Consider the following 24,679-nt stretch of genomic DNA (forward strand, 5'->3'; position numbering starts at 1 on the left):
TACTGCACTGCAGTGGTTTGTATCATATCTATCTAATAGACTCCAATTTGTGCATGTAAATGGAGAGTCCTCTTCACACACTGAGGTTAATTATGGTGTTCCACAGGGTTTTTTGACCAGGACATGTCCTTCAACACACATATTAAACAAATATGTAAGACTGCTTTCTTCCATTTGTGCAACATCTCTAAAATTAGAAATATCCTGTCTCAGAGTGATGCTGAAAAACTAGTTCATGCATTTATTACTTCCAAGCCTGACTACTGTAATTCATTATTATCAGGAAGTCCTAAAAACTCCCTGAAAAGCCTTCAGTTGTTTTCCTATTACTATTTCCTAATAAGATTAAGTTTTCTCTAGAAATACCACAAGTTTTCTACTTATTTCTAAATATAAAACTTTAGAACACCAAATCAGTAGTTTGTCTCAATTAAATTGACTGGACTTTTCTACTTTGTTCAGCTCAATTTAGCACGTCATCCTCAAGTAAACTTCTCTCTCAGCGTACACTTCCTGGTCTTTTGAGACCCTATCTACTGCAGTCACTTTCTGTCTAACTCAAGCTTGCACAAGACTCACAACGTGCAGAGGAATGGGCCCTTTGACCATGAAAATATCTGTCACGACGATCTAGTGCTGCACTGATCAAGAAGAGAAGCAGAACAGAGGAGAGAGGAGAGCTGTGAATACGCTAAAGGAGCCCTGAGCCCTTATGGGTGCTGCTTCTAATGAGGTCAGATATCGACTATTGGGCAAGCAGCGCCTTCCATTTTTCTGCCCATGCAGTTTATCCTAACTGGGATTTTGTTAGGTGTAATGCTCTACACTGAGAGCAGATTGTGGGTGGTTGTGTGTATGTTTTTAATAAGCTCTATAGGGGAAACAACTCACAGATGAATCTATGCTCTTCTTGCATCACTGTCCTGTCAAATTGGGCTTGTTGTTCTCTTTCTGTTTTCATTCTTTTCTTTCCTTCTTGGTGAGTCTGTAATACTCCTCATTTCAATGAAATTTAGGTTATTTCCAACTTTTGGCTGGGAAACGAATTCCACAGTTTAAAGAAGTCACAAAAGCAAAGACAACACCCAATGTAGTGACTGGCTGTGGCACTTGTCCTACATTTGATAAATTAGTTTTTATCTTATCAACAAACTGCTTATTTTAGCTAATCAATGAATTATTGTCAAAAAAGTCAACCGACTATTTAACTGACTACAATCCAATCTAGCCCACGTCAGTTCAATTTAATTTTATAGTACCAGCTCAAAACAACTGTTTCTTCAAGGTACTTTACATTGTAAGGTAAAATATTACGTCATGAAAAAATAATAATATGACAATACCCAACCACTTGGCAACAGTGGGAAGGAAAAATTCCCATTTAACAGAAAGAGACTGAGGCAGCTATTTGCCATTAAGGTTGAGGCGTGAGGGAAGACAAACACAGAGAGAAAGAACCAAACACAAACTATGGCAGAGAGATGACGAACTCTAATCACATGCAACAGACTCAAAAAGAAATGTGGAGTGAATTATGGGAAGTCCCTCAGCAGCCAGAGCCAATGGCAGCATAATTAAGGGAGAGTTTAGCCCTCGTTATAAGTTTTTATCAAAAAAGGAAAGTTTTAAGACTAATCTTAAAAGTATGGAGGGCGTCTGTCTCGCAGATTCAATTCAGTTCAATTCAATGTTATTTATACAGCCCCAAATCACAACAACAGTCGCCTCAAGGTGCTTTATATTGTAAGGTAGACCCTACAATAATACATCCAGAGAAAAACCCAACAATCATATGACCCCCTATGAGCAAACACTTTGGCGACAGTGGGAAAGAAAAACTCCCTTTTAACAGGAAGAAACCTCCGGCAGAACCAGGCTCAGGGAGGGGCGGGCAAACACAATACAAACTAAGAGCTTGTTCCAAAAGAGAGGGACCTGACAGCTGAAGGCTCTTCCTCCCATTCTACTTTCAGAAACTCTACAAACAATGAGTACTGTATGCTTTAAGAACCAGAAGCACTTTGTAATTTAATCTGACTACTATCATTTTAAGTGATATTATTGTTGTGTTAAAAATGTTATACAACCATCTGCCAATAGAAGGAGCATCGTTGTTGATAAACACCATAAGTCCATTAAGTTCAGGATGATCTTGTTATTAACAATACTATTGTTAGTTCTTTCAAAGGCAAAAGAATGAGATCACCGATACAAGGGGTGAAAATAAGCTTTCTCTCAAGGGTGGATGGGCTCTCCCTTAGCATGGGATGAGGAGTTTGGGAGGGGCTCAAAGTAGAGTAACTATGCCTACACATCATATCATGGGCTCTGGGTAGACATTGAAACGAATAAGATCATAGGTACCATTAGCAGTAAAAAGCTTTGACAGTAATCTAAGGGAGACTGGGGACACTGAGTCCAAATGGACCATGTTGAGCGCCTCCATTGCTAAGGCTGCTTATGCAGCTGCAAAGATGGTTGATGCCTGTCATGGTGTCAATCCATGAACCAGACAGTGGACACTGGAGAATAAAGAAGCCTTCAAGCTGAAGAAGTTCTACTACAGCTTGGTTATCATGTGGGAGGCAATGCCCGTGGTTTGTGTGGTAGCAGAAGTAAAATCTCGGGTGTGCGAGGAGCTCGGTGAGGCCATCAAACAATGCTTTTGGTCTGCCTTAAAGTGATTCTAGCCAACCGTCAGGCAAGTGCTCTACTTTTACTGTGTATAATAGTGGTGGGGTGCTGCTGACTTCAACTGAGGATATAGATGAGCAGTGGAAGGAAGATATTGAGGACCTCATTCATCCCAGTGAAACATCTTCTGTACAGGAAGCAGAGTCTGAGGACAAGGGCTGACCATTACGGTTGGAGTGGCTGTAGCTCAGGAGGTAGAGCAGGTCATCTTCTAATCAGAAGGTTGGTGGTTTGATCCCTGGGTTGGTGGGTGGGCCGCTCCAATATTGTGTAGAGCTCTGGGATGATGCCTCTGTATTACTGGAAACTGATATCTGGAAATGTGCTCCAGTTACAGACAGATCACAGGGTAACTGGATCATCTGTTAGTCAACTAAAGGACGAACAAGGTCATAGTATGTTAGGGTCAGTATGTTTGAGAGTGTGTGGGAGTTTGCCCAACCAGTCTGCATGTGGTTTGTAGATGTGGAAAAGGCTTTCAACAGTGTCACTAAGGTTTGTGTGTTTACTTCAGTTATTTCATATTAGCCTCATTATGACCCCAGTTGGTTTCATTATATAAATACAAATAATGTTTAGTTAAAATGACTAAAAACTAAGTGATATCACAAACAAGGCCCTTAAATAAGCTTTTAAGTAATAATATAGATTGTACATGGGATAAAAGCTCCAAGATTGTTTATACTTGTGTTTAGATAAGTATACGTTTTGTTTTACAAAACATGCAAATTAACTTTAACGTTGCAAAATAAAAATATAATCTTTTTTTTTTTAGATGGCATATTTACAGAACTAATAATGCCATGAGAACAAATAAGAGTTGCTATTATTATTATTTTGCTATTGTTTATGCAGTAAATTACTACCTGGTAGTCCATTTATGTTAAATATGTCAATAGAATGAGGGTTAAGTAACTGAAAGTTCTCCATAAATAAAATGCATCACTAAATTTGATTGACTGATACAAAGTAAGTTTTCTTTGCAGGAACCACTTTTATAATGATTGAATAATAATGCAGAAACTCACATGGTCCATTAGCTCCTTGACCATGCCATTCCACTGGCCTGTGTTCTCATCCTGGACACCATATTTTCCATCTTCCACCAGTCGGACCTCGAAAGTAAAGCCTAGGATGTTGGCCAGCTCTCTGAGTAGATCAATGCAGTAGCCCTCAAAGCGGTCGTTTCCATAGAGTGGTTTGTCAGACTTCTTGAACATCACGTATGGTTCTTCCTGTTGGGCAAAATAGGGAGGAGGGATGAGTCTTAGCAGCACTTTCCATCTTTTACTTACAGATAAAGTGTATAGGTCGTCTGATATGTGAGCCATGCAAACCCTAACATAAACTCCCCAGGTTGGTAAAGCATATATAAAGCTGCTGCTGCTGTGTGCGTGTGTGTGTGTTTTCCAGCCGTCCCAGTTCTGTGATGTGAATTGGGGTTGGTACAAAGTGAGGCATGACCATAATAAGAGATAATCCCCTCATATCAGTTACTCTGTGCATCTCTCGGGCACGTCAGACTGGCTTTGGGCACAAGCTCAGCTTTCAGGGTTCCACATGCTTTAACAATAAGATAAGAGATGCTGATAGACAGACACAAAAAGGAGAGAGCAAGAGCTGGCACATACCCTCTGTTCACATGAACAGCTGGGGAGAAAGCTGTCTTTTTTCAAACCATTTCCTTTCTGCCTCCCGCCTACTGAGCATCTCCTTCACCATGTCCTTCTCGTCTCCCTCCACAGCTCACTCCCGGTTTCCTCCTCCACCTGCTTCCTCCTCTCTACACCTCTGCTTTATGCACCATCTGTCTTTTTAGCCTTAGATGCTCATTTGTGCAGCATATCCCTCATTTCTTGTTCCTCGCAGACAAATAAATCACAAAATATATCACCAAGCAGGTGTTATTTATCAGATAACTGTGGCATGACTGAAAAAAAATCATTTAAAATTGTTAATAGCTTTGACATGTTTTGTCACGTTCCTTAGATTTGGTCCTGGGGTTTTCAGTTTTGCTGTTTTAGACTCCTGGTTTGGATTCTTAGTAATATATTTGACTCTTGGTTTATTTTTATTATTCATTGTTGTTCTAAAATTTCGAGTACTGGGTTTTGTTTTTGTTGATTGTTTTTGTTCCTGTTTGATTCAAATAGACTGTGTGGTAATCACTGAGAATTAAACTTCTGTTTTTAATTTTTTTTTATTATTGTCATGCATTTCAGTTTTGCAATCCTGTGTTTTGTTAAATGTGTAATATTTGTACTTTTTACTTCTCTCCGTCTTTCACTGTCTGTTCCTCCATTTTCCTTGTTTCTGGATTAATGTCTTGGTTCTCTTGTGTTCTCTACTCCCATATCCTAAATCTTAATTTTCAGTTAGTTTTATGTATATACTACGGAAACACAACAGGAGTCGCATCGAGGTGCTTTATTTTGTAAGGTAAGGCTGTAAAATAACAGAGAGAAATCCCAACATTCATACACTCACTTCCAGTTTAACAGCAAGAAACCTCTGGCAGAACCAGGCTCAGTGAGGGGTAGCCATTGGGGCCACTCTGAACCATTTGGGGTTGACAGGAGCGAGTCTAAATTAGTTCTCTTATTTTTTTCCTCTTTTACTTTGTAGGTTATTTTCTTTCATGCTTTGCACTGTTTTAAATGTATCCTTTGTAAATTCCTTATTGTCTAGTTATGTTTGTAATTACTTTTGGTGTTGAATTGTTGAATAAAAGTTTATATATATATCCCTCTCTCGCCCCTGTGGGCGGTCTATCGTTCAAGCTCGGGTCCTCTACCAGAGGCCTGGGAGCTTGAGGGTCCTGCACAGTATCTTAGCTGTTCCTAAGACTGCACTCTTCTGGACAGAGATCGTGGATGTGTTTCCTGGGATCTGCTGGAGCCACTCGCCTAGCTTGGGAGTCGCCGTACCTAGTGATCCGATTACCACTGGGACCACTGTTACCCTTACCCTCCACATCCTCTCGAGCTCTTCTCTGAGTGCCTTGGTACTTCTCCAGCTTCTCATGTTCCTTCTTCCTGGGGTCCTTTTGGGGTCCTTAGGGACCAGTAAAGCGCTATATAAATACAGGCCATTTACCATTTACCATTCCTGATGTTGCTGTCATTCGGTATCGCTATGTCCATCACTATGGCTATCTTCTTCTGCATTTCTACCACTACTATGTCCAGTTGGTTAGCCACCACCAGTTTGTCCGTCTGTATCTGTATCTGGAAGTCCCACAGGATCTTAGCTCGGTCATTCTCCACCACCCTTGGGGGCATCTCCCATTTTGACCTCGGGACTTCCAGGTTATACTCGGCACAGATGTTTCTGTACACTATGCCGGCCACTTGGTTATGGCGTTCCATGTATGCCTTGCCTGCTAGCATCTTACATCCTACTGTTATGTGCTGGATTGTCTCTGGGGCATCTTTACACAGCCTGCACCTGGGGTCTTGCCTGTTGTGACAGACCCCAGCTTCTATGGATCTTGTGCTCAGAGCTTGTTCCTGTGCTGCCATGATTAGTGCCTCTGTGCTGTCTTTCAGTCCAGCCACCTGTAGGATTTCTGGACGTCAGCCACTTCCTCTATCTGGTGGTGGTACATACCGTGCAGGGACCTGTCCTTCCATGATGATTCCTCCCCTTGCAACTCTTTCTTGGGTTTCTACTGACTGAGGTATTCACTGAGCACGGGGTCAGTCGTGGCCATTTTCCTGATGTACTTGTGGATGTTTTGTTGTTTCATCCTGGACTGTGGTACTGATACTCACTAGTCCCTGGCCTCCTTCCTACCGCTTAGGATACAAGTCAAGTCAAGTCAAGTGGCTTTTATTGTCATTTCAACCATGTACAGTGGTACAGTACAGAGTGAAATGAGACAGCGTTCCTCCGAGACCCTTGTGCTACAAATGACATATAACGGACGAACACAGGGCTGTGCAATGTGCAAAAAATTTGCAAAAATAAACAAGACAAGACAGTGTAACACTAAACAGAACAGGACGATACAGACACAAGACAGTGCAATGGAAATGTGCGAAATGCTGAGTATTGTGCAAAAGTAACTTGCTGTCTCAGGGCTTGCTAAATTTCAAAATCCCTGGTAGCCCTTCAGGCAGGCACTCTTCAGTTTTCAGTTTTTTCAGGGACTCTGTCGCTGAGCCATGTTTCTGTGATAAAAGAGACGTAGCAGATGGGGGAAACCGGGGGAAACGCACTGGCCTTAGGAACAGACTGAGATAGCAGGCGCATCGCGCACCACTGCCCAGTATCCTACTGGCCAACGTACAATCCATGGAGAACAAGCTCAATGACCTAAGAGCAAGAGTCACCTTCCAACGTGACATGAGGGACTGCAACATTCTGTGCTTCACGGAGACATGGCTGACCCCCACTGTGCCGGACCAGGCCGTAACTCCGTCGGATTCATTCTTTGTGCTCCGCGCGGACAGAACGGCAGAGTCGAACAAAACCAAAGGTGGAGGAGTGTGCTTCATGGTAAACAGAAAGTGGTGTGATGCCAGGAGCATTTCTACTCTTTCCAGCAGCTGCTCGCCACATCTGGAATTCCTGAGCATTAAGTGCCACCCTTTCTATCTGCCCCGTGAGTTCACCTCGGTCATCGCCACGGCGGTCTACATCCCACCCCAAGCGGACACAGGTATGGCTTTGTCCAAACTACATGATGTGCTGAGTTCGCTTCAAAACAAGGATCCGGGCGCAGCCCTCATTGTAACAGGAGACTTTAATAAAGCGAACCTCAGACAAGTCATGCCAAACTTTTACCAGCATGTCTCGTGTCCAAAGAGGGGGGATCGAATTTTGGATCACTGCTACACGCCATACAAGCAGCGCTACAAAGCTGTCTCACATCCGGCTTTTGGGAAGTCTGACCACAACGCCATCTTCCTCATTCCCCAGTATAAACAAAACATTCGGAGGGAAGAAGTAACCACGAGGGAGGTGAAACGGTGGTCTGCCCAATCAGAAGCTACGCTACAGGACGCACTCGACGACGTCGACTGGGACATGTTCAGAGCATGCGCAGTCGACATCAACGAGTTTATGGAAGTAGCAGTATCCTTCGTCAATATGCTAGCGGAGGAGACTATCCCCACTGCGAGAGTCACCACATTCCCAAACCAGAAACCGTGAATGGACAGATCGATCCGCGCTGCAGTAAATGCCAGGACCACCACCTACAACGCGGGTCTCGCCACTGGCGATATGAGCGCCTACAAAGCGGCCTCATACGGCGTGCGGCGCGCGGTGAGAGATGCTAAACGCCGGTACCGGGAGCGTGTGGAGTCCCGCTTCCACCAGGGCGACACACGGAGTATGTGGCACGGACTACGCACCATTACGGACTACAAACCCAGGGACACTGCGCCGATCAACGCCGACTCTGCATTCACCAATGAGCTGAACCAGTTCTACGCCCGTTTCGAAGGTGTTTGAGAGGCTGCTGAAGAACATCATCTCCTCCTCCATCCCAGACACCACAGATCCGCTCCAGTTCGCCTACCGACCCAACAGATCCACTGAGGACGCCATCGCCCACGTCCTGCACACCACCCTCAGCCATGTGGACAAGAAACAGGGTAACTATGTGAGAATGCTGTTTGTTTATTACAGTTCAGCGTTTAACACAATAGTGCCCAGCAGACTGTTCACAAAGCTGAGGGATCTGGGACTCAACAGCCGTCTGTGTGCGTGGGTGTTGGACTTCCTCACTGGCAGAACTCAGGTGGTGAGGGTGGGTAGGTGTGTCTCTGACAGCATCACCATCAACACAGGAGCACCACAGGGGTGTGTCCTCTCGCCACTGCTCTACTCCCTCTACACTTCAGACTGTGTGGCCACCCACGGCTCCAACACCATTATGAAGTTTGCTGACGACACAGTGGTGTTGGGTGCCATCTCCAACAACGATGAGGCGGCCTACATGGACGAAGTGAAGAATCTGGCATCATGGTGCCAGGACAACCACCTCCAGCTGAACGTCGGCAAGACCAAGGAGCTGGTGGTGGACTTCAGAAGGAGTCAGCACAGAGACTACAAGCCCATTATCATCAATGGAGCACCAGTGGAGAGGGTGCAGTCCTTTAAGTATCTTGGCGTCCACATCTCCTCAGACCAGGCTGCCCACATTCAGGTCCAGACCAAAAAGGCTAGGCAGCGCCTGTATCACCTACGACAACTGAGGAAGTTCAGGGTCTCTCCAAAGATCCTCAGGATCTTCTATACAGGCACTGTGGAGAGCATCCTCACACAGAACATCACATCCTGGTTTGGGATGTAACAGCTGTGTTAAGGACCAAAAAGCTCTCCAGAGAGTGATCCGTACAGCAGAACGCTGCTGCAGGATTGCTCTCCCCCCGCTTCAGGACACCTACACCAGGAGATGCTGGACTAGAGCAACGCAGATACTGAAGGACCCGTCCCATCCTGGCAACAAACTGTTCCAACTTCTACAATCTGGTAGAAGGTTCCGCACCATCCGGGCAAGGACAGAGAGACTCAAGAGGAGCTTCTATCCTCAAGCCATCCGGGCCCTAAACACACACACACCCGCCCTCTCACATCATCTATAATTGACTGAGACTCTCCTCCAGACACTCAATTCCTTTAAGTTTAAATATGTTTATATTGACCATTCTGTAAAATAGTCAGATGTCTATTCATATTAATGTACAGAATTCACCTGCTTGCTGCTACTACTGCACATTCACCCAATGTATATACTCTATATATATATATATATTTATAATGTTATTCCTCTACCCCCCCCCCCCCCCCCCCTTTTTTTTTGCACATGTCGAGGAGCGTGTCAGGATACATTTCACTGTGTGTTATACTTGTATAACTATGCATGTGACAAATAAAGAACCTTGAACCTTGAACCAGACTCTAAATTCCCGCTGCGTGGTCCGCTGGAGTCGGATGTAGTCCTGTTTATTGTCCACTGAGCAGACGTTTGAGAGGAAGATGGATGGAAGAGCCGACGAGAGGACTGAAGGCCCGGTTTCCATAGTGACCCGAGCGCTTCCAGTAGTTCCGGGTCAGTTTTTGTGTGATGCTTGTAATTTAGAAGTGTTTGCCGTTGGTAAACATGAACACCGATTGTTCTGGTGTCCATGTGGCTCAGAGGTCATGATGAAAATTCGATAGAAAGCACAAAAGCACAAAAACATAAAAACAGCACCATTTGGTCTTGAGTGGCCGCTGCTGTGGCCGCGCCACCGGTGTGCTGCACTTGGGGTGAAAAATGTATGGTAAGGAGCTTCCTTGTCTTGATGTCAGCGGCTTCTATCTCCTCCTTTGGCCAGCTTATTATCCCAGCAGGGTACCTGATCACGGGCAGGGTGTAGGTGTTGATAGCCCGGATCTTCACCTACATGGATGAAGTGAAGAATCTGGCATCATGGTGCCAGGACAACCATCTCCAGCTGAACACTGGCAAGACCAAGGAGCTGCTGGTGGACTTCAGAAAGAGTCAGCACAGAGACTACAAGCCAATTATCATCAATGGAGCTCCAGTGGAGAGGGTGCAGTCCTTCAAGTATCTCGGTGTCCACATCTCCTCAGATTCAGATTCATTCATCAGATTCATCTCTGCCCACATTCAGGTCCACACCTTAAAGGCTAGGCAGCGCCTGTACCACCTACAACAACTGAGGAAGTTCAGGGTCTCTCCAAAGATCCTCAGGATCTTCTATACAGGCACTGTGGAGAGCATCCTCACACAGAACATCACATCCTGGTTTGGGATGTAACAGCTGTGTTAAGGACCAAAAAGCTCTTCAGAGAGTGATCCGTACAGCAGAACGCTGCTGCAGGATTGCTCTGCCCCCGCTTCAGGACACCTACCCCAGGAGATGCTGGACTAGAGCAGCGCAGATACTGAAGGATCTGGATTCTGCGATCCGGTAGAAGGTTCCGCATCATCCGGGCAAGGACAGAGAAACTCAAGAGGAGCTTCTATCCCCAGGCCATCCGGATCCTAAACCAACCCCCCCCCCCCCCCGATTATAATATTATATATATATATTATATATAATGTTCTTCCTCTCCCCAGCCCCCCCCCCCCCCCTTTTGCACAAGTCGAGGAGCGTGTCAGGTTACCTTTCACTGTGTGTTATACTTGTATAACTATGCATGTGACAAATAAAGAACCTTGAACCTTGAACTTCAAACTGAAACGTTCATTCTTGTTGCATTCACATATTGGTGCGGTTGACATTCACCATCATAAATTTGATCTTAGAGTAACAGTCTGCATTTCTCCCATAGCGGTGCTCTACCCCAAAAATAAAAACAGGAATGTGTGTCTTTTTTACCTGCACTGCAACTTTCTGTTATGTCACTGGACACATTACTGAGTACGTAATACATCTAGTAGAGCATGCCATGGCTCTTGGACTGCAAGACTGCAAGAATACTGATGTAATGTTGATGAAAGAGCAGAAAGCACTGTCTAGATAGTGATCAATATCAGTGAGACAGGAATGTCAAGACATGCAGTAGTATTTGTTTGTACAGGAATAAAGTTGAAGGTGAAAACAAAAAAAGGAATTCAATAATTTGTAATATATTTATATTATATTTTAAATAGACACATATTTGTCACCTAATTAGCACATGGGTAAGATGTGGTAAGGTGGTCACTTGCTTTTGAAGACACGAACACAGTGTGTGTTGTTTAGGCAATGTTTACATACATTTTTTCTTCTATTTCTTTTAACTCATTGCAACATCCAGCAATCCAAGGTAAGAGGAGTTTTTTTCTTTTCCCCACATCACCATGGTAACTGAAACACTGCTCAACATTTTTCAAAACCACGTATATTGTTTTGGACTTGTAAATAGACTGTGTGCTGAAGGACAGGACTCACTGAAACTCTGCCATCATCACCAAAGTAGAAGAAGGAAGAAGATTTGTCATCATTCCAAAGAGGTTTTCATATGTTGATTTTCAAATGTGTTAAATAACCTTCAGGCTATTTATTACCCACATTCTGTTTTGAACTTCACTAATAGTTTGACGAGGTGAAAAATGAAAGCTCCTAACTCCAGCTCAACTTCGCCAAAAACTATAAAAGTAGTTGATTTGTGGGTTAAAAAGAGTGCTGTTTACATTGATTGAAAAGCTGTAATGATTACACTTACTCTGCACATGCTCATTAGAATTCTCTCTCTGCCTATGGAATAAGTACAGAGTTCACTTTTGCAGAAATTCTCAAGGCCAAAACTGATCTTGACAGAATGAAGTTATCTTTTAGATGAAAACTATTTGTCTTCTACATTTTACATGACATTTTACATGACTTTAGACTTTCATCAGTTTTATCCCAAGGTAAATTGTTAAAAATTACATGTATAGCACATTCAAAAATGATGTAGCATCCTGGAAGACACCACTCCCTCCACCAGAGAAATGTTTCATCATGGGATAAAGGCAATCACTCACAACAACCTTGTAGTAATTTTTCCCTCATATTCCCTTTAAGGGAACCATTTTTATCCAAAAGGCGACAGAAAAAGTTTTTTGTTTTTCTAATTAAATTTGGCACCCATCTATACATAACTATAGACACAAAAAGCTTTATGGAAAGACTAATTTTATTAACTTATGGAGCAACTCTTCTAGCATTTTGAGGACAAATAAGCTATTGGGAGATCATTGGAAAGACTTGGAAAGTAATTATAACCAGTCACTGGGCAAGTAACTAAGAGGAGTGTATATAAATGGTAATGATAATGTTGTCTCCTGTGTGACATTTTGATATTATTTGTTGTCCCTCAAATTTTCGACTCTTAATAGTTGTCCCATCCTGCCAAAGATGGTACATCTGAGCAACAACTAATTAGCTCAGTAGGTTAGGATATTAGGCATGTCAGTAAAATTGCTAAATTGCATACACAAGGTACAAAGAAAACTTTTATATGGCTCTCTGTTGATGAGGGCATCAACAATGAGAAACAAGTGGCAGCTGTAGTTCTTGGAATCTTCATTCTAAGCTGGTTTAAACCCTGGGACAAAGTGATGTTTTTGGTTTTTTATCTAGTTTACTTCTTCTTGACAATTGTATAAGGTTTAATAGCAAAAAAAGTGTGTATGGTATGTTCCAAGTGTTACATGCACAAATACACACACACACACCCTCCTTTGTCTTCTGGGGCACAGATGCTGTATGGTAGTGTGAGGTGCGGTGGACAGCAAAAGGCAGACAAAAAGCTGGGCGAATGGAAATGTTGAAAGGAGTCTAAACTAGTGATGTGCGAATCATGAACGAATCGTTCAATACTCGAGAATCACTTTACTCAAAAAAAAAAAAAGAAAAAAAAAGGTCACTGTGTTCTCAGAACGGATTGCTTTCACCTGTTAGGTTTATCGGGCTTGGAGTGTGTGGGGTTTTTTTGTTGGTTTTTTTGGCCTCTTACCCCTTTCTTGAAAGGATCTTGGCGCTTCTCATCATTGTACCTGCACCGCAATGTTGCCCATTTTGAGGTTGTTGTTTTTTTTTTTTTTTTTTTTTTTTTTTACTTTTAAGATGCATATTTCAGTTTTTGTCAGAGGACCAGTTCAGGATTCACAAGCCCAAATGACTCATTCACTGACTCATCCCTGTTGCTGTTAGCAAACTAATTTCATTAGTGCATTAGTACGGTCCTTCAAGTATCTCGGTGTCCACATCTCCTCGGACCTTACAAGGTCTGCTCACATTCAGGTCCAGTCCAAAAAGGCTAGGCAGCGCCTGAACAATCTCCAACAACTGAGGAAGTTCGGGGTCTCTCCAGTGATCCTCAGGACTTTCTCAGTGGAGAGCATCCTCACACAGAACATCATATCCTGGTATGGAAATAGCTCTCCTCAGGAGTGAAAAGCTCTTCAGAGACCGGTCTGCTGAAGGTCTGTTCTCCCTTCCCTACAGGACATGTACACAGGAGATGTTGGTCCATAACAGTGTGGATATTAAAGGACTTGTCCCATCTCAGTAACGAACTGTTTCAACTTCTGCAATCAGGCAGAAGGTTCCGCACTGTCAGGACAAAAACAGAGAGACTCAAAAGAGGAGCTTCTATCCTCAGGCCATACGAGTCCTAAATCAGAACATGCCCCGCCTCATAGCATCACCATAAGGGTCTGTGTTACGGCCCTAGCAGGGCCTCCTCCTGAAGGTGCCTGTGTGGGCGTGTCCCACCACCTCTTCTGCCTGAGGTGCCACCTCTTTTCTTTGACACAGCTGACGCTTGTCAGTAATTAAGAGTATTTAAGCACAGGGAAAGGTGAGCTCTGGGCCAGTATGCCATGAGTGTGGTTGCAGCTAGTGAGCTGCGCTTTGTGGGTTGCAGCTAGTGAGCTGCGCTTTGTGGGTTGCAGCTAGTGAGCTGCGCTTTGTGGGCTGCAGCTAGTGAGCTGCGCTTTGTGGGCTGCAGCTAGTGAGCTGCGCTTTGTGGGTTGCAGCTAGTGAGCTGCGCTTTGTGGGTTGCAGCTAGTGAGCTGCGCTTTGTGGGTTGCAGCTAGTGAGCTGTTCTCTTTCTTTTTGACTTTTATTTTATTGACCAACGCCTGAGTTTTGTTTGTTCCTTTAAATGGTGATAGCGGCTTGTCCGTCTCTTTTAGTTAGTTTTAATACCAACTTTAATAAAGCTATTTAATTTAACCCTCTTTGCCTTCTTGTCTCCTTTTTCTAACCCGGATACTTTTTGTTACTTCCCCCTCACCACCTAGACCCCTCAGGGGAACGTAACAGTCTGGAACAGGACCTTATACCTTACTGTCATATTCCATATCATATCTGATTAATTATTATGTCCCAAGCTGCTATACTGATCATGCTGCTTCACTACTGCTTTTATTACTCTGGTCATTGTTGTACATTTCACGATATTACTCTGGGCACTCTGTCCAATTACTCTGTTTACATCACTTTGGTCATTTCGTTTATTCTACTTGCATTGCTCTGTTAATACATTGCTGTGCTAATATGGCACACAGCACTTTAACATCCCATTTGCACAATGTACATTTTCAGTTTGTTCATTTAAATTTTACTTATTGTTTATAATGTTTTCACAATCAAGGACCAGTTCAGGACACAGTTCAGGCGATGGGAGCCCTTATGCCACACACAATACATTGCGCCTCCAATGGAACCAGGGTCATTCGGGTTGCACTTGTCTGGTCACTCGACATCACTCTATCAGCAGAGCTACCTTCTTTGAGGAAATCCTAAACACCTTACTCATCTATCCTCTTTATCACTTTTTATAAGGGGTCTGCTCTGCCAATAAAATTGTCTCCGTAAACACTTTCTTGTGAAGGTTACTCCACGTCCCTCATCATGAACCTAGAGAAGCTGCGTTTTATTCTTTCAATGCTGAAATCAACACTGATGCAATTACAATTCTTCTAACCTTGGAAAGTAGGGGTCATGCTCATCTGTTCCCCATATATGATGTCTTCACATCATTCTTCTGAATTATTTCTTTTATAATTCTAATAGGGCTTTATTTTAAGCCCTCTTTTTAAGCAGGACCAGGTAAATGAAACTTGCCCCCTCCTCAAGCTCAGTCAGTGCCTTTGGAAGAGTATGTAGATTTGAGTGTTTTCAGTGTTCATCCACCTGCTGGAAAAATATTTTTTTTCTTTTCCTCCTGGAAATCATCCTGGTCAGGTATACCTGGTAGATCTGCTATTCTTGGCAGTCAGCTCTCGGTTTTCTTCCAGCTCCAGGCAGTTTTCCCAGGTCAACCTGACGTTGGACCCTGAACCGATCCTGCCTGCCCATTGGTTTGCCACACCCCTTCACTGGCTCCTTTAGGACCCCATCCGCGCTGCACTGCCCACCGAACCAGCACCTCCAGACACCCCTGCGGGTTGGTTTTTACGTTCCCTCCAAGCACATTGGCGACAGTGGGAAGGAAAAACTCCCTTTTAACAGGACGAAACCTCCGGCAGAACCAGGCTCAGGGAGGGGCGGGGCCATCTGCCACGACTGGTTGGGGAGAGAGAAAGACGTGCCTTCTGGTGGGCCTCTGTGGGTCGGGACGTCCATGAGTTTCTGCTTGTGACATCTGTGCTTGGGCCACATCCTCCACCTGACCTTCTGATGCTGACTTTCAGCCCCTCCCTGTTCCCAGACATCCCTTGTTGGTCTTGATTTTGTCACCGGACTTCCATCAGTTGATGTTCTTGACACTTCTCCAAAGCGATACACCTAGTCGTTTTGTTGGGCCTCTCCTCTGTGAAACTGATGGCCAAATTCTTTTCAGAATACGTCGTCCAGCTACATGGGTTCCTCAAGGGCATTGTTTTTGATAGGGGGCCCCAATTCACCGCTGGGGATGCTTTTTGAGATGCTTCGTTTCCACCCAACTGTCTCTTTGGCCCCATTATCTTCTTTGGGCAGAGCGGTCTAACAACCTCTATGTCTCCTCCTCCATGTCTCACTCCCTTCAAAGTTGGTCTTGGCGTTCACCCTCCCATCTTTGACCACCAGGAGACAAAGGTTGAAGTACATGCAGCCTAACTGTTGGTCTGTCAGTGTTGGCTGGTCTGGATCAAAGTTCAGGCCGCTATTTCTCAGTCCAATGCTAAATATACCAAACAACATTGTTGCTGACGTCTCCCGGGCTATTTGTTTCAACCAGGGGACCGGGTCTGGCTCTCCACAAGATACCTGAAGCTCCATAGTGAATCCAAGAAACTCACTCCCAGGTTTATTGGCCTGTACAAGATCACAGCCACAATCAACCTAGTCACTAATCGATTAAGTGACCAGACCCTGTTTTCCACATGTCGCACCTTAAGCAACGCATTACCTACCCACTTTCACTGCCGTGTTGGAGTAATCAGCACCCTGCAGCACCAGGCAGCAAATATTCCCTCTAAGCCAGAAGGAAAAAACATATTAAGAAAGCTCTTAAAACATGTGGTGGCTTACAACACCAGCTGTCTGCCATCTACAATACAGTTTTGAGACCCCTTCTCAGCTGCTTTAAAGCCCATTCACACCTTTCATCAGGTGATCTCAATAGGTTACATGTTAGGGCGATGGACGGTCCCACAATGGTTTCAGTCGACACCTCTGCTGATAATCACCCATGCCCTTTTTCACACCTTGGCTCTACCATTTGCTTTTAGAACCTCCCATCCAAAACTTTTTGGATGAGAGGTGAATTGATTGAGAGAATTCCAGTCGCTTTTCTTTCCAAGCTCTTTAGATTACCATCACCTGGATGAATGAGAACCTACACAGATATACTGAAATGTCTCAGTTTAAACATTTGATGTTTTCTATCTTATATTGTGAATAAATCTGGGTTTTCCAAGATTTGGAAACAGTAATTAAGTCCTAACATTTTCGGAATTGTTTTTTTTATATGGTAAAGCTGTAACAGTTCTGGTGGCAGGCTTATGATTACCAACATGAAACAAGGGAAAAAGAAGCAAAAAAAAGAAAAACTCTTAATGTGGAGGAGGGGTTTGTGTGATCTGTAGCTTGTATATGAAATTTGCCCCCAGTATGGTTTTTCAAGGCCAATTGGTCCTGCGTGAGTGATGAGACCAAATGTGATTCACAAGATGATGACAACAGCAACGGATCATGTTACCTCAACTGGATCAAGGTTACCAGGACCCCCACTCATTTTTCACGTTCTGAGGAAAAATTTTCCACAAAAATGCATCACGTTTGTTGTGCGTCTATGTTACACAAGTATTACAGATCTGGAAAATTCAGAATTTCAAATTGTTTTCTCACAACATGTTCAATGTGTAACAGACTTAAAAGTTAGGGATGTGGCTGCCGTAATAGATAAATAGGTGGTAGCACAGAGTGTAGTACCCAGTTGCTGTCTACAAGGCCTCATCTATAATCCACTGGAGAATTTTAATGGAATTGTCTTGTGCAGTTTTATTATGTATTAGTCCTAAATAGCAGAGATATGTGTGCATCGCACTCATACAATTTGTTTTTACAGCTTGATAACCAAGCTTGGTCACATTGATAATTTCCAAACACGAAAACTTGAAAATGTGGAATCCAAACCCAGTGGGTGAAATGATGGTTTCATCTTTTATAGTCTATGTACATTACTCATGCTTACTCATCTCCCTTTAACTGCTACACCAAGAGAGAAGCAATGGAAAAAGCCTTATGTGCTCACCCATTTGGTTGAGCAGATTGATAACTTTAATGTTTAAACATGGTGATAACCACAACCTGAAGAAATGAACTGTAAATGAATTCTTGTAATCATTAAACTCGTCAGTATGCAAAATGTATGTAATATTTGAATTAACTTCCATAATTTGCTATAAAAACCCCTAAACTTTCCTGCATGTTGTTCATATTGTGTCTCTACACTGCACAGTTACAGGGGAACACAAAAAGTAAATGGTAAATGAACTGTTTGTCATATAGTGCTTTTTTACTCTACATGAGCACACAAAGCACTTTATACAATATCCCTCATTTAGCCATTCATACAAGCACTTTCTGTATGCTCAAGTGCCTCCTATCTGACATTCACACTCCAATGGATGCATCGGAGACCAAATTGGGGTTAGTATTTTGCCCAAGGATAGTTGGCATGAAGACTGGAGCAAGCAGGGGAGGAACCACCACTGAACAACCAACCCTCCACTCCACCTCCGGAGTTACTTTAAAACTCAGTAAGATGATACTGAACCTGCAAAACAGCTGGTTAATCAAGATTTCGGTAACTCAACAAGAGAGAAAACCCAACAGATGTCTTACCTTTTCATGGTAGTAGAAACTGTATTTGATAAATTAAGTTTAGACTACCTAATCTATCATTTACTTTGAGCATTTAGGTTTACAGTATAATAATGATGAAGTAAGATATGATTAGCAGTTTAATCAACTGGTGACTTGACATATTAAGATGTCACGGTGGCCTTTTTGATTTGTAGCTGAGAAAACTGTCTGTTAAGTCCTCCAAAAAATATTTTGCAACACCTTAACCGAGTTTAAATGTTAGTTTACATTACGTACAAAACACTCTGCTCTACTGTTCCCCTGCAGTGAATCATAAAAACAACTGGTTGTTTCTGTGACAATGAAAGCAAGTCTGGTCCTTGCTCTCTCCAAGACATTACACGGTATATTATCCACAGCTCTAGCTATTAGCCTAAAGGTACTCCATTTCCACAACAGCATAACTGGAATGATTTCCTGAGTAGATAAACTGTTGATAGGCCAAGATCTCAAGAGTAATTACATCATGTTTTATAGTACATAATCCAGGAGAAAATGATGAGAAGCTAGATGAAAGTGTGCATCAATCAAATGTAACAAACCCAATTATTGTCAGCCCTCCCTCCTTTTCTTTGCTGCTCACAGCCATCACACATCTCCCCATGACTCAGTCCTGATATGGCAATTACAGCGGTGGAGAGTTTTTGCTAATAACTACAATCCAATCACTTCACAGCATGCTCGGAAAGAAAGAAGACCTGTGATAAATAATGACAACCCGCAATTTACTTGATATTGTTATTTTTATACTTGCTTCTTCGATATCAGGCTCATAAATGGCTTTAATGTGAATTTCTTCTTAAAATTTCCCTTTAGTGCCATGGTACTCACACGCCACACTCTGTGCTGTCTGTGTGTTCATAACCACAGCCACAGGCATAGACTTAGAGGGGGCACTTTTACAAAGTGTGCATTTATTCCCCACAATAAAAATATAAAAGAAGCTTTGAAACAAAATGTTTCAACATTAATCAGTAAAGCAAAACGTCCTCTGATAAGAGAGGTCTTCTTTGGCAACGGGTCATTTTTACCTCCAAAATATGTGAATTATAAGAGATAAAACTGATGAACCTTTGATGTTAAATGTAATTATATGAAACACAGATGTGGTGCTGTGACATTAATCAGCAGCTCCACAGCATCTCCTCTAATCCCGGGGTTAATAACCGCATAGGAACAAGCAGCAAAAAAGATGTTTTTGCTAATAAACATTACGTCTTCTGTCCTTATTGTTTTCAGCCAGCCAATAATATTTCTGATGTACATAATTTCTAAAATTTATACAAGTCGTGAACATGAGCAGAAACACTGCTGAAACACAAATAAGCTTTTGACAAGTTAATAATTTTAGAAGTGTAGAGGTGCATCATGAGCACAAAGCAGGTTGACCCCCCTGCCCAAGAAAAGACAGACGTGAGTTGATAATTGACAGCCAGCTCATGACATTCTGACTCTTATATCTCGAGACAAGCTAATAAAAAAGAAGAAACAAAAGAAGAAAGGAGTTTGGGGGGGGGTTAGCTTTTATGTGTGCTAACATGGAGGCGTTAATATTAAATAAGGTGTGATTAATTAATGAGAAGATTTGGGAGCAATTATTTCAAAGTGAAAGAGAAAAGCTTAAGGGCCTCTGTATTTGTTGCACCTGAATGATTTTCATGTATTCTATTACATAGATAGTAACATTTTCATGACGCCTATGCCCATGAGCACAGGAGCCATGTAATTAAATGTAATTGAAAAATTACACGAAATGTTTAGTTTCCAGATCCTCGTGCATCAATAAGTCTCTTGTTTTCATTGGTATTAAAATTACTTAGGCACTATAATAAAATACTAATGTGAGTACTATAAATACTAAACATAAAACACTGAAAGTAGATTTTTGTTCACAATCCTTCAGTCTTGAAAGATGTGAAAGGGTCTGTGGAAGCTGGGGAGAATGTAATGGTTCCTGCAACATCATTCAGCATGTCTGCTTTGGCAGTCGATCAGTGATGGTCTGAGCAGGCAGATCCACTGAGGAATGCTCAGATCTCTCAACCCAGCATCATGGCAAAGCATGCAATTAACACGCCAGTCCACCGTGCCCATTTCAAGCTTTGTCTCTCCAAAGCGTGACATGGACACCCATGCGGAAGCTGCATTAATGCATGCAGAAGCTGCAGCTGCAGCTGGAGGAGATAATGTATTTAAAGCCAAGAGGTCGTTAGTGTTCAAAAGACATATGAAGTACACGCGAGGGTCATTAATCACCAGAAACTATTAACCTTGGCAGCTAATATGTATTTACATTTTAATGCTTTCCTGTGATTATTTTCATGGTGACTTGAAATAAAATATCTCCCTCTGCTGTTATTGAAGCTCACTGTAACTTACTGCAACTTCTGCATGCTTGTACATTTCACACTTTGCTGTGATACTAAGTTAAGATAGTAAGATACTTATGGGCTCAAATTGTGGTCATAAATATTTTGTACTTGTAAATCAGAATGCGTATATTTGTGCATCTGTAGATAAGAATTTGTGTGTGTGTAAAAAAGATTTGTGTGTGTAAAAAGATTTACATAAGTTACAAATTCTTTTTGTTAAGGTCTGGTTACAGATACAAAGCAAAAAAATCCGTGTGAAACTCTGCACTCAAGTTTCAACTAACAAGTACGAATTTTGACCCGATTTTTCTTCCTTTCAGCTGATTGGTCAATGTCATGTGAATCACAAATTTAACTATCCAATCAGAGAACAGATGGGTTTGGCTGTCGGAGGGAGGCTTTACTAAGCTGCAGGTCCTTGAAGGGTAATACAGTTTGAAGCTGGAGGATCTTTATATAAATATCCCATAAGGCTCATTCAAGCTAGGTCCTTTAACTTTTGTAGCTGTTGAAAGGATACAGTTGTGGTATACCAGTGTTCAGAAACACCATTATTACTTTAGTATTACTTTAACACAAAATCAGGGTTGACCCGGGACCATTGCTATGAGTCACACTATGCAGGCTGTTTCACATCGGACGCGGCATGCGCTGTGCTCACCGCTAACTAAGAGCGAAGGATCCAGAATTTGTTGCGCTGGCTGCTGAGCTCTGCTTGTATATCGTTTTTTAGCGCCCGCTCTAGTATGTGCTAGATGCGCCTGATCCTTGTCGTTTCAAAACATGTATCTCTCTGACTTTATCTCCTCTACGAGGGTTTGTGTTGTATTATGTTCAAATGTTTAATAAAAATGTATCGCTCATTCATAACGGGGAAAGCTTTGTAACTGGTGAAGAGTGTGTCATTTCCACAACACTGCTTTCCCTCCGAGGTCGACAGCGCTTTTGAAAACGCTCTGGAGGTCCCTGTGTCAGCACATCAACCTGTGAGAAAGAGTTTACTTGGACACACACAGATGTTTTCCTTCATGGTTTAGCGATAAGAGACGTGTAAGGGTATTTATACTTCCATGACCTGCAGCTCAAAAGAGCGCCCCTCTGACAGCCAAACCCATCTGTTCTCTGATTGGATAGTTAAATTTTTGATTGACATGACATTGACCAATCAGCTGAAAGGAAGAAAATCGGGTCAAAATTCGTACTTGTAAGTAGAAACTTGAGTGCAGAGTTTCACACTGATTTTTTTGCTTTGTATCTATAACCAGACCTTAACAAAAAGAATTTGTAACTTGTGTAAATATTTTTACACACACACAAATCTTTTTTACACACACACAAATTCTTTTTCTTATCTACAGATGCACAAATATAGGGGCAGGGATAGCTCGGTAGGTAGGGTAGTGGCCCCATGATCGGATGGTCGAGGGTTTGAATCACTGAACGGCTACCCTTGGGTATCCCTGAGTAAGGTACCGTCCCTACACCCAATGGCTGCCCACTGCTTCAGTGAGTGAATGGGTTAAATGAAGAGAGGAATTTCCCCACAGGGATCAATAAAGTATACATTATTATTATTATTATTATGCACATTCTGATTTACAAGTACAAAATATTTATGACCACAATTTGAGTACTGGGTGGCGAGAGTATCCTAGCAGTTCCTGGAGGATGAAGGCATTGGAGGCTTTTTTGAGACTTGTGCTTTCAGTGTCTGCACTGACGTTAGACATACCAATGTATTGTGTCATATTGATATTGTGTCTTGACAGCACAGTATCTACTAATTGATAAGATGAGCTAATGTACTCAAAAGTTTTAGGCTACGTCCACACGTACACGGGTATTTTTGAAAACAGAGATTTTCCGTTTTCATTTTAAAAAAATCCCGTCCACATGTAAATGCCAAAAACAAAGGAAAATGCTGCCAGGAAAATGCCAAAGCAACAGGGGCGATATATTCCTAAAAGTGTAGAAATGTTGGCCAATCAGAGGTCTAGAAGCCTGGGTGGGAAAGAGTAAACAAAGATGGCGCATAGAAGCAGAACTGAGTCCTCTGTGTGGAGGGACAGTAACTGTGTGTGTATATGTAAGCATTTAAACACAGTGTGACGTCAAAAAAGGCGCACACCATTGACGCTGCGTTTTCTCCGTTTTCCTCGTCCACACGTAAATGCAATAACGGAGTTTTCGAAAATCTCCACCCTGGCAGGAGTTTTTAAAAATCTCAGTTTTCAGTGACCGAAAACGCCGTTTACGTGTGGACGAAAGGTGCAAACGCATAGAAAAATCTGCGTTTTCAAAAATACCCGTGTACGTGTGGACGTAGCCTTAGTAAGATTTAGTGATGTGTTTCAAAGCACACTTGTTATTGTGTAATAAGCTATGAGGAAGACTCTGCAATACTGTCCTGAAAGAGCCAGAAAAATAGACCAGAGAACTCTGAATGACATATTTCTCCACAGGTGTCATGTCATGCAGTCTAAAGCTTAAGATCTCAAAGAAAAGTGACCATACCAGTATAGTAGACACCACCAGGGATCGATTGGACAAGGAGTCAGAGACATTAGTTGTCTTCCCTTTCTGGTTGTCTGTCATGTTTAGGCCACTCGGAGGGTCCCAGGTACCAATCTGTAAACAAATATTTAATTAATTCCTCTTCTGTTAGAAGGCAGATAGAGTACATGCAAAATCCATTGATACAGAAAAACATGAGAGCATGAAGTGTTAGATTTTAAAAAAAATGTTTATTGAGTTTTATATTACAGAACAAGCAAAGAATAATAGTACAGTTAACATATGATTTATATTAAACAACATCGTCCCCAAAATAAACAAATATAGATTTAAAAATAAAATAAAATAAAACCAATGCACAGCATGGGTAAAACAAACAAAGCAAGATGAGAACAAAAAACAAAAATGACAAAAACAAAAAATCTGCACCAAGTATCATTTTCTAAATCAATTCCCTTCATAATGTCTCAGAAACTTAATTAAATGGTAACCATATTTCTTCTAAATCTACTCCCTTTCCTCTGACAATATAAGTAAGTCGTTCCAATACAATACATGATGCCATCTCCTTCATCCACATATAACTTGAGGGTAGTGATGGAAAATTCGATTCTTTTTACTGAATTGAGTTTGAATGAGTCACTCTAGTGATGTGTCGGTCACGAAAGAAACGACTCTTTGAAGTGAACGACGCAAGCCGGCTCCTTATTGGGAGCCGTGGGGTTTTTTTTTTTTCTTTCTCTCACCCTTCACTCCGCACTCGAGCCTTGTGCGTTGCGCTGGGCAGAGGGGGGAGGGGCGGTAGTTACACTCACAGTAGCACAGGAACAGAGCGGGAGGGAGAGAAAGAGAGCCAGGGACAACAACGTCACATTAGAAAGGTATAGTAATCGTCCACAACTATTTTCAGTTGCAGATGATAAAGGATTCAGAAAGTTTAATCATGCAGGCCCATATGACAGAGAATGTGCATCTTCTTTTTGTTTTATATTTTAATTTATATTTAATTGTGTTGTGGTTTGCAGTGTTTTGTGTTGTTTCACTTTAAATTTGTTTAAAAGGAAAAAGCTGAAAATTTAAATAGTTAAAAGTTGAAATGTGAATAGTTGGTTTTTGTATTATATGATTTATTTATTACATTTTATGTGGAGTGAATAAATAAAAGTATATTTACGGTGGCCCCTAGAGACAAAACACGTACAAACTCCAAAACACGTAAAAACTCCGAAGCACGTACAAAACACAACAGAAGTGCTCCAGGATGCTAGGGGGCAGTGTTGAGCTTTTGTTACCTAGTGGCTACACAAG

At 42.2% G+C, this 24,679-nt stretch overlaps 1 protein-coding gene across 3 annotated transcripts in view; it reads right to left on the minus strand.

The window, feature by feature from the left end:
* grik2 (glutamate receptor, ionotropic, kainate 2) overlaps nt 1–24,679 on the minus strand; it is a 348,416-nt gene that overhangs the window by 103,809 nt on the left and 219,928 nt on the right. For all 3 annotated transcript variants that reach the window (XM_063485023.1, XM_063485024.1, XM_063485022.1), the window contains exons 10-11: nt 23,372–23,485; nt 3,723–3,929 (exon numbers count right to left, since the gene is read on the minus strand). In XM_063485023.1, the coding sequence (XP_063341093.1) occupies nt 3,723–3,929; nt 23,372–23,485 (321 nt within the window). The remainder of the gene's footprint in view (nt 1–3,722; nt 3,930–23,371; nt 23,486–24,679) is intronic.

This window comes from Pelmatolapia mariae, linkage group LG10_11 (genome assembly GCF_036321145.2).
Source record: "Pelmatolapia mariae isolate MD_Pm_ZW linkage group LG10_11, Pm_UMD_F_2, whole genome shotgun sequence".
Lineage (NCBI taxonomy): Eukaryota > Metazoa > Chordata > Actinopteri > Cichliformes > Cichlidae > Pelmatolapia > Pelmatolapia mariae.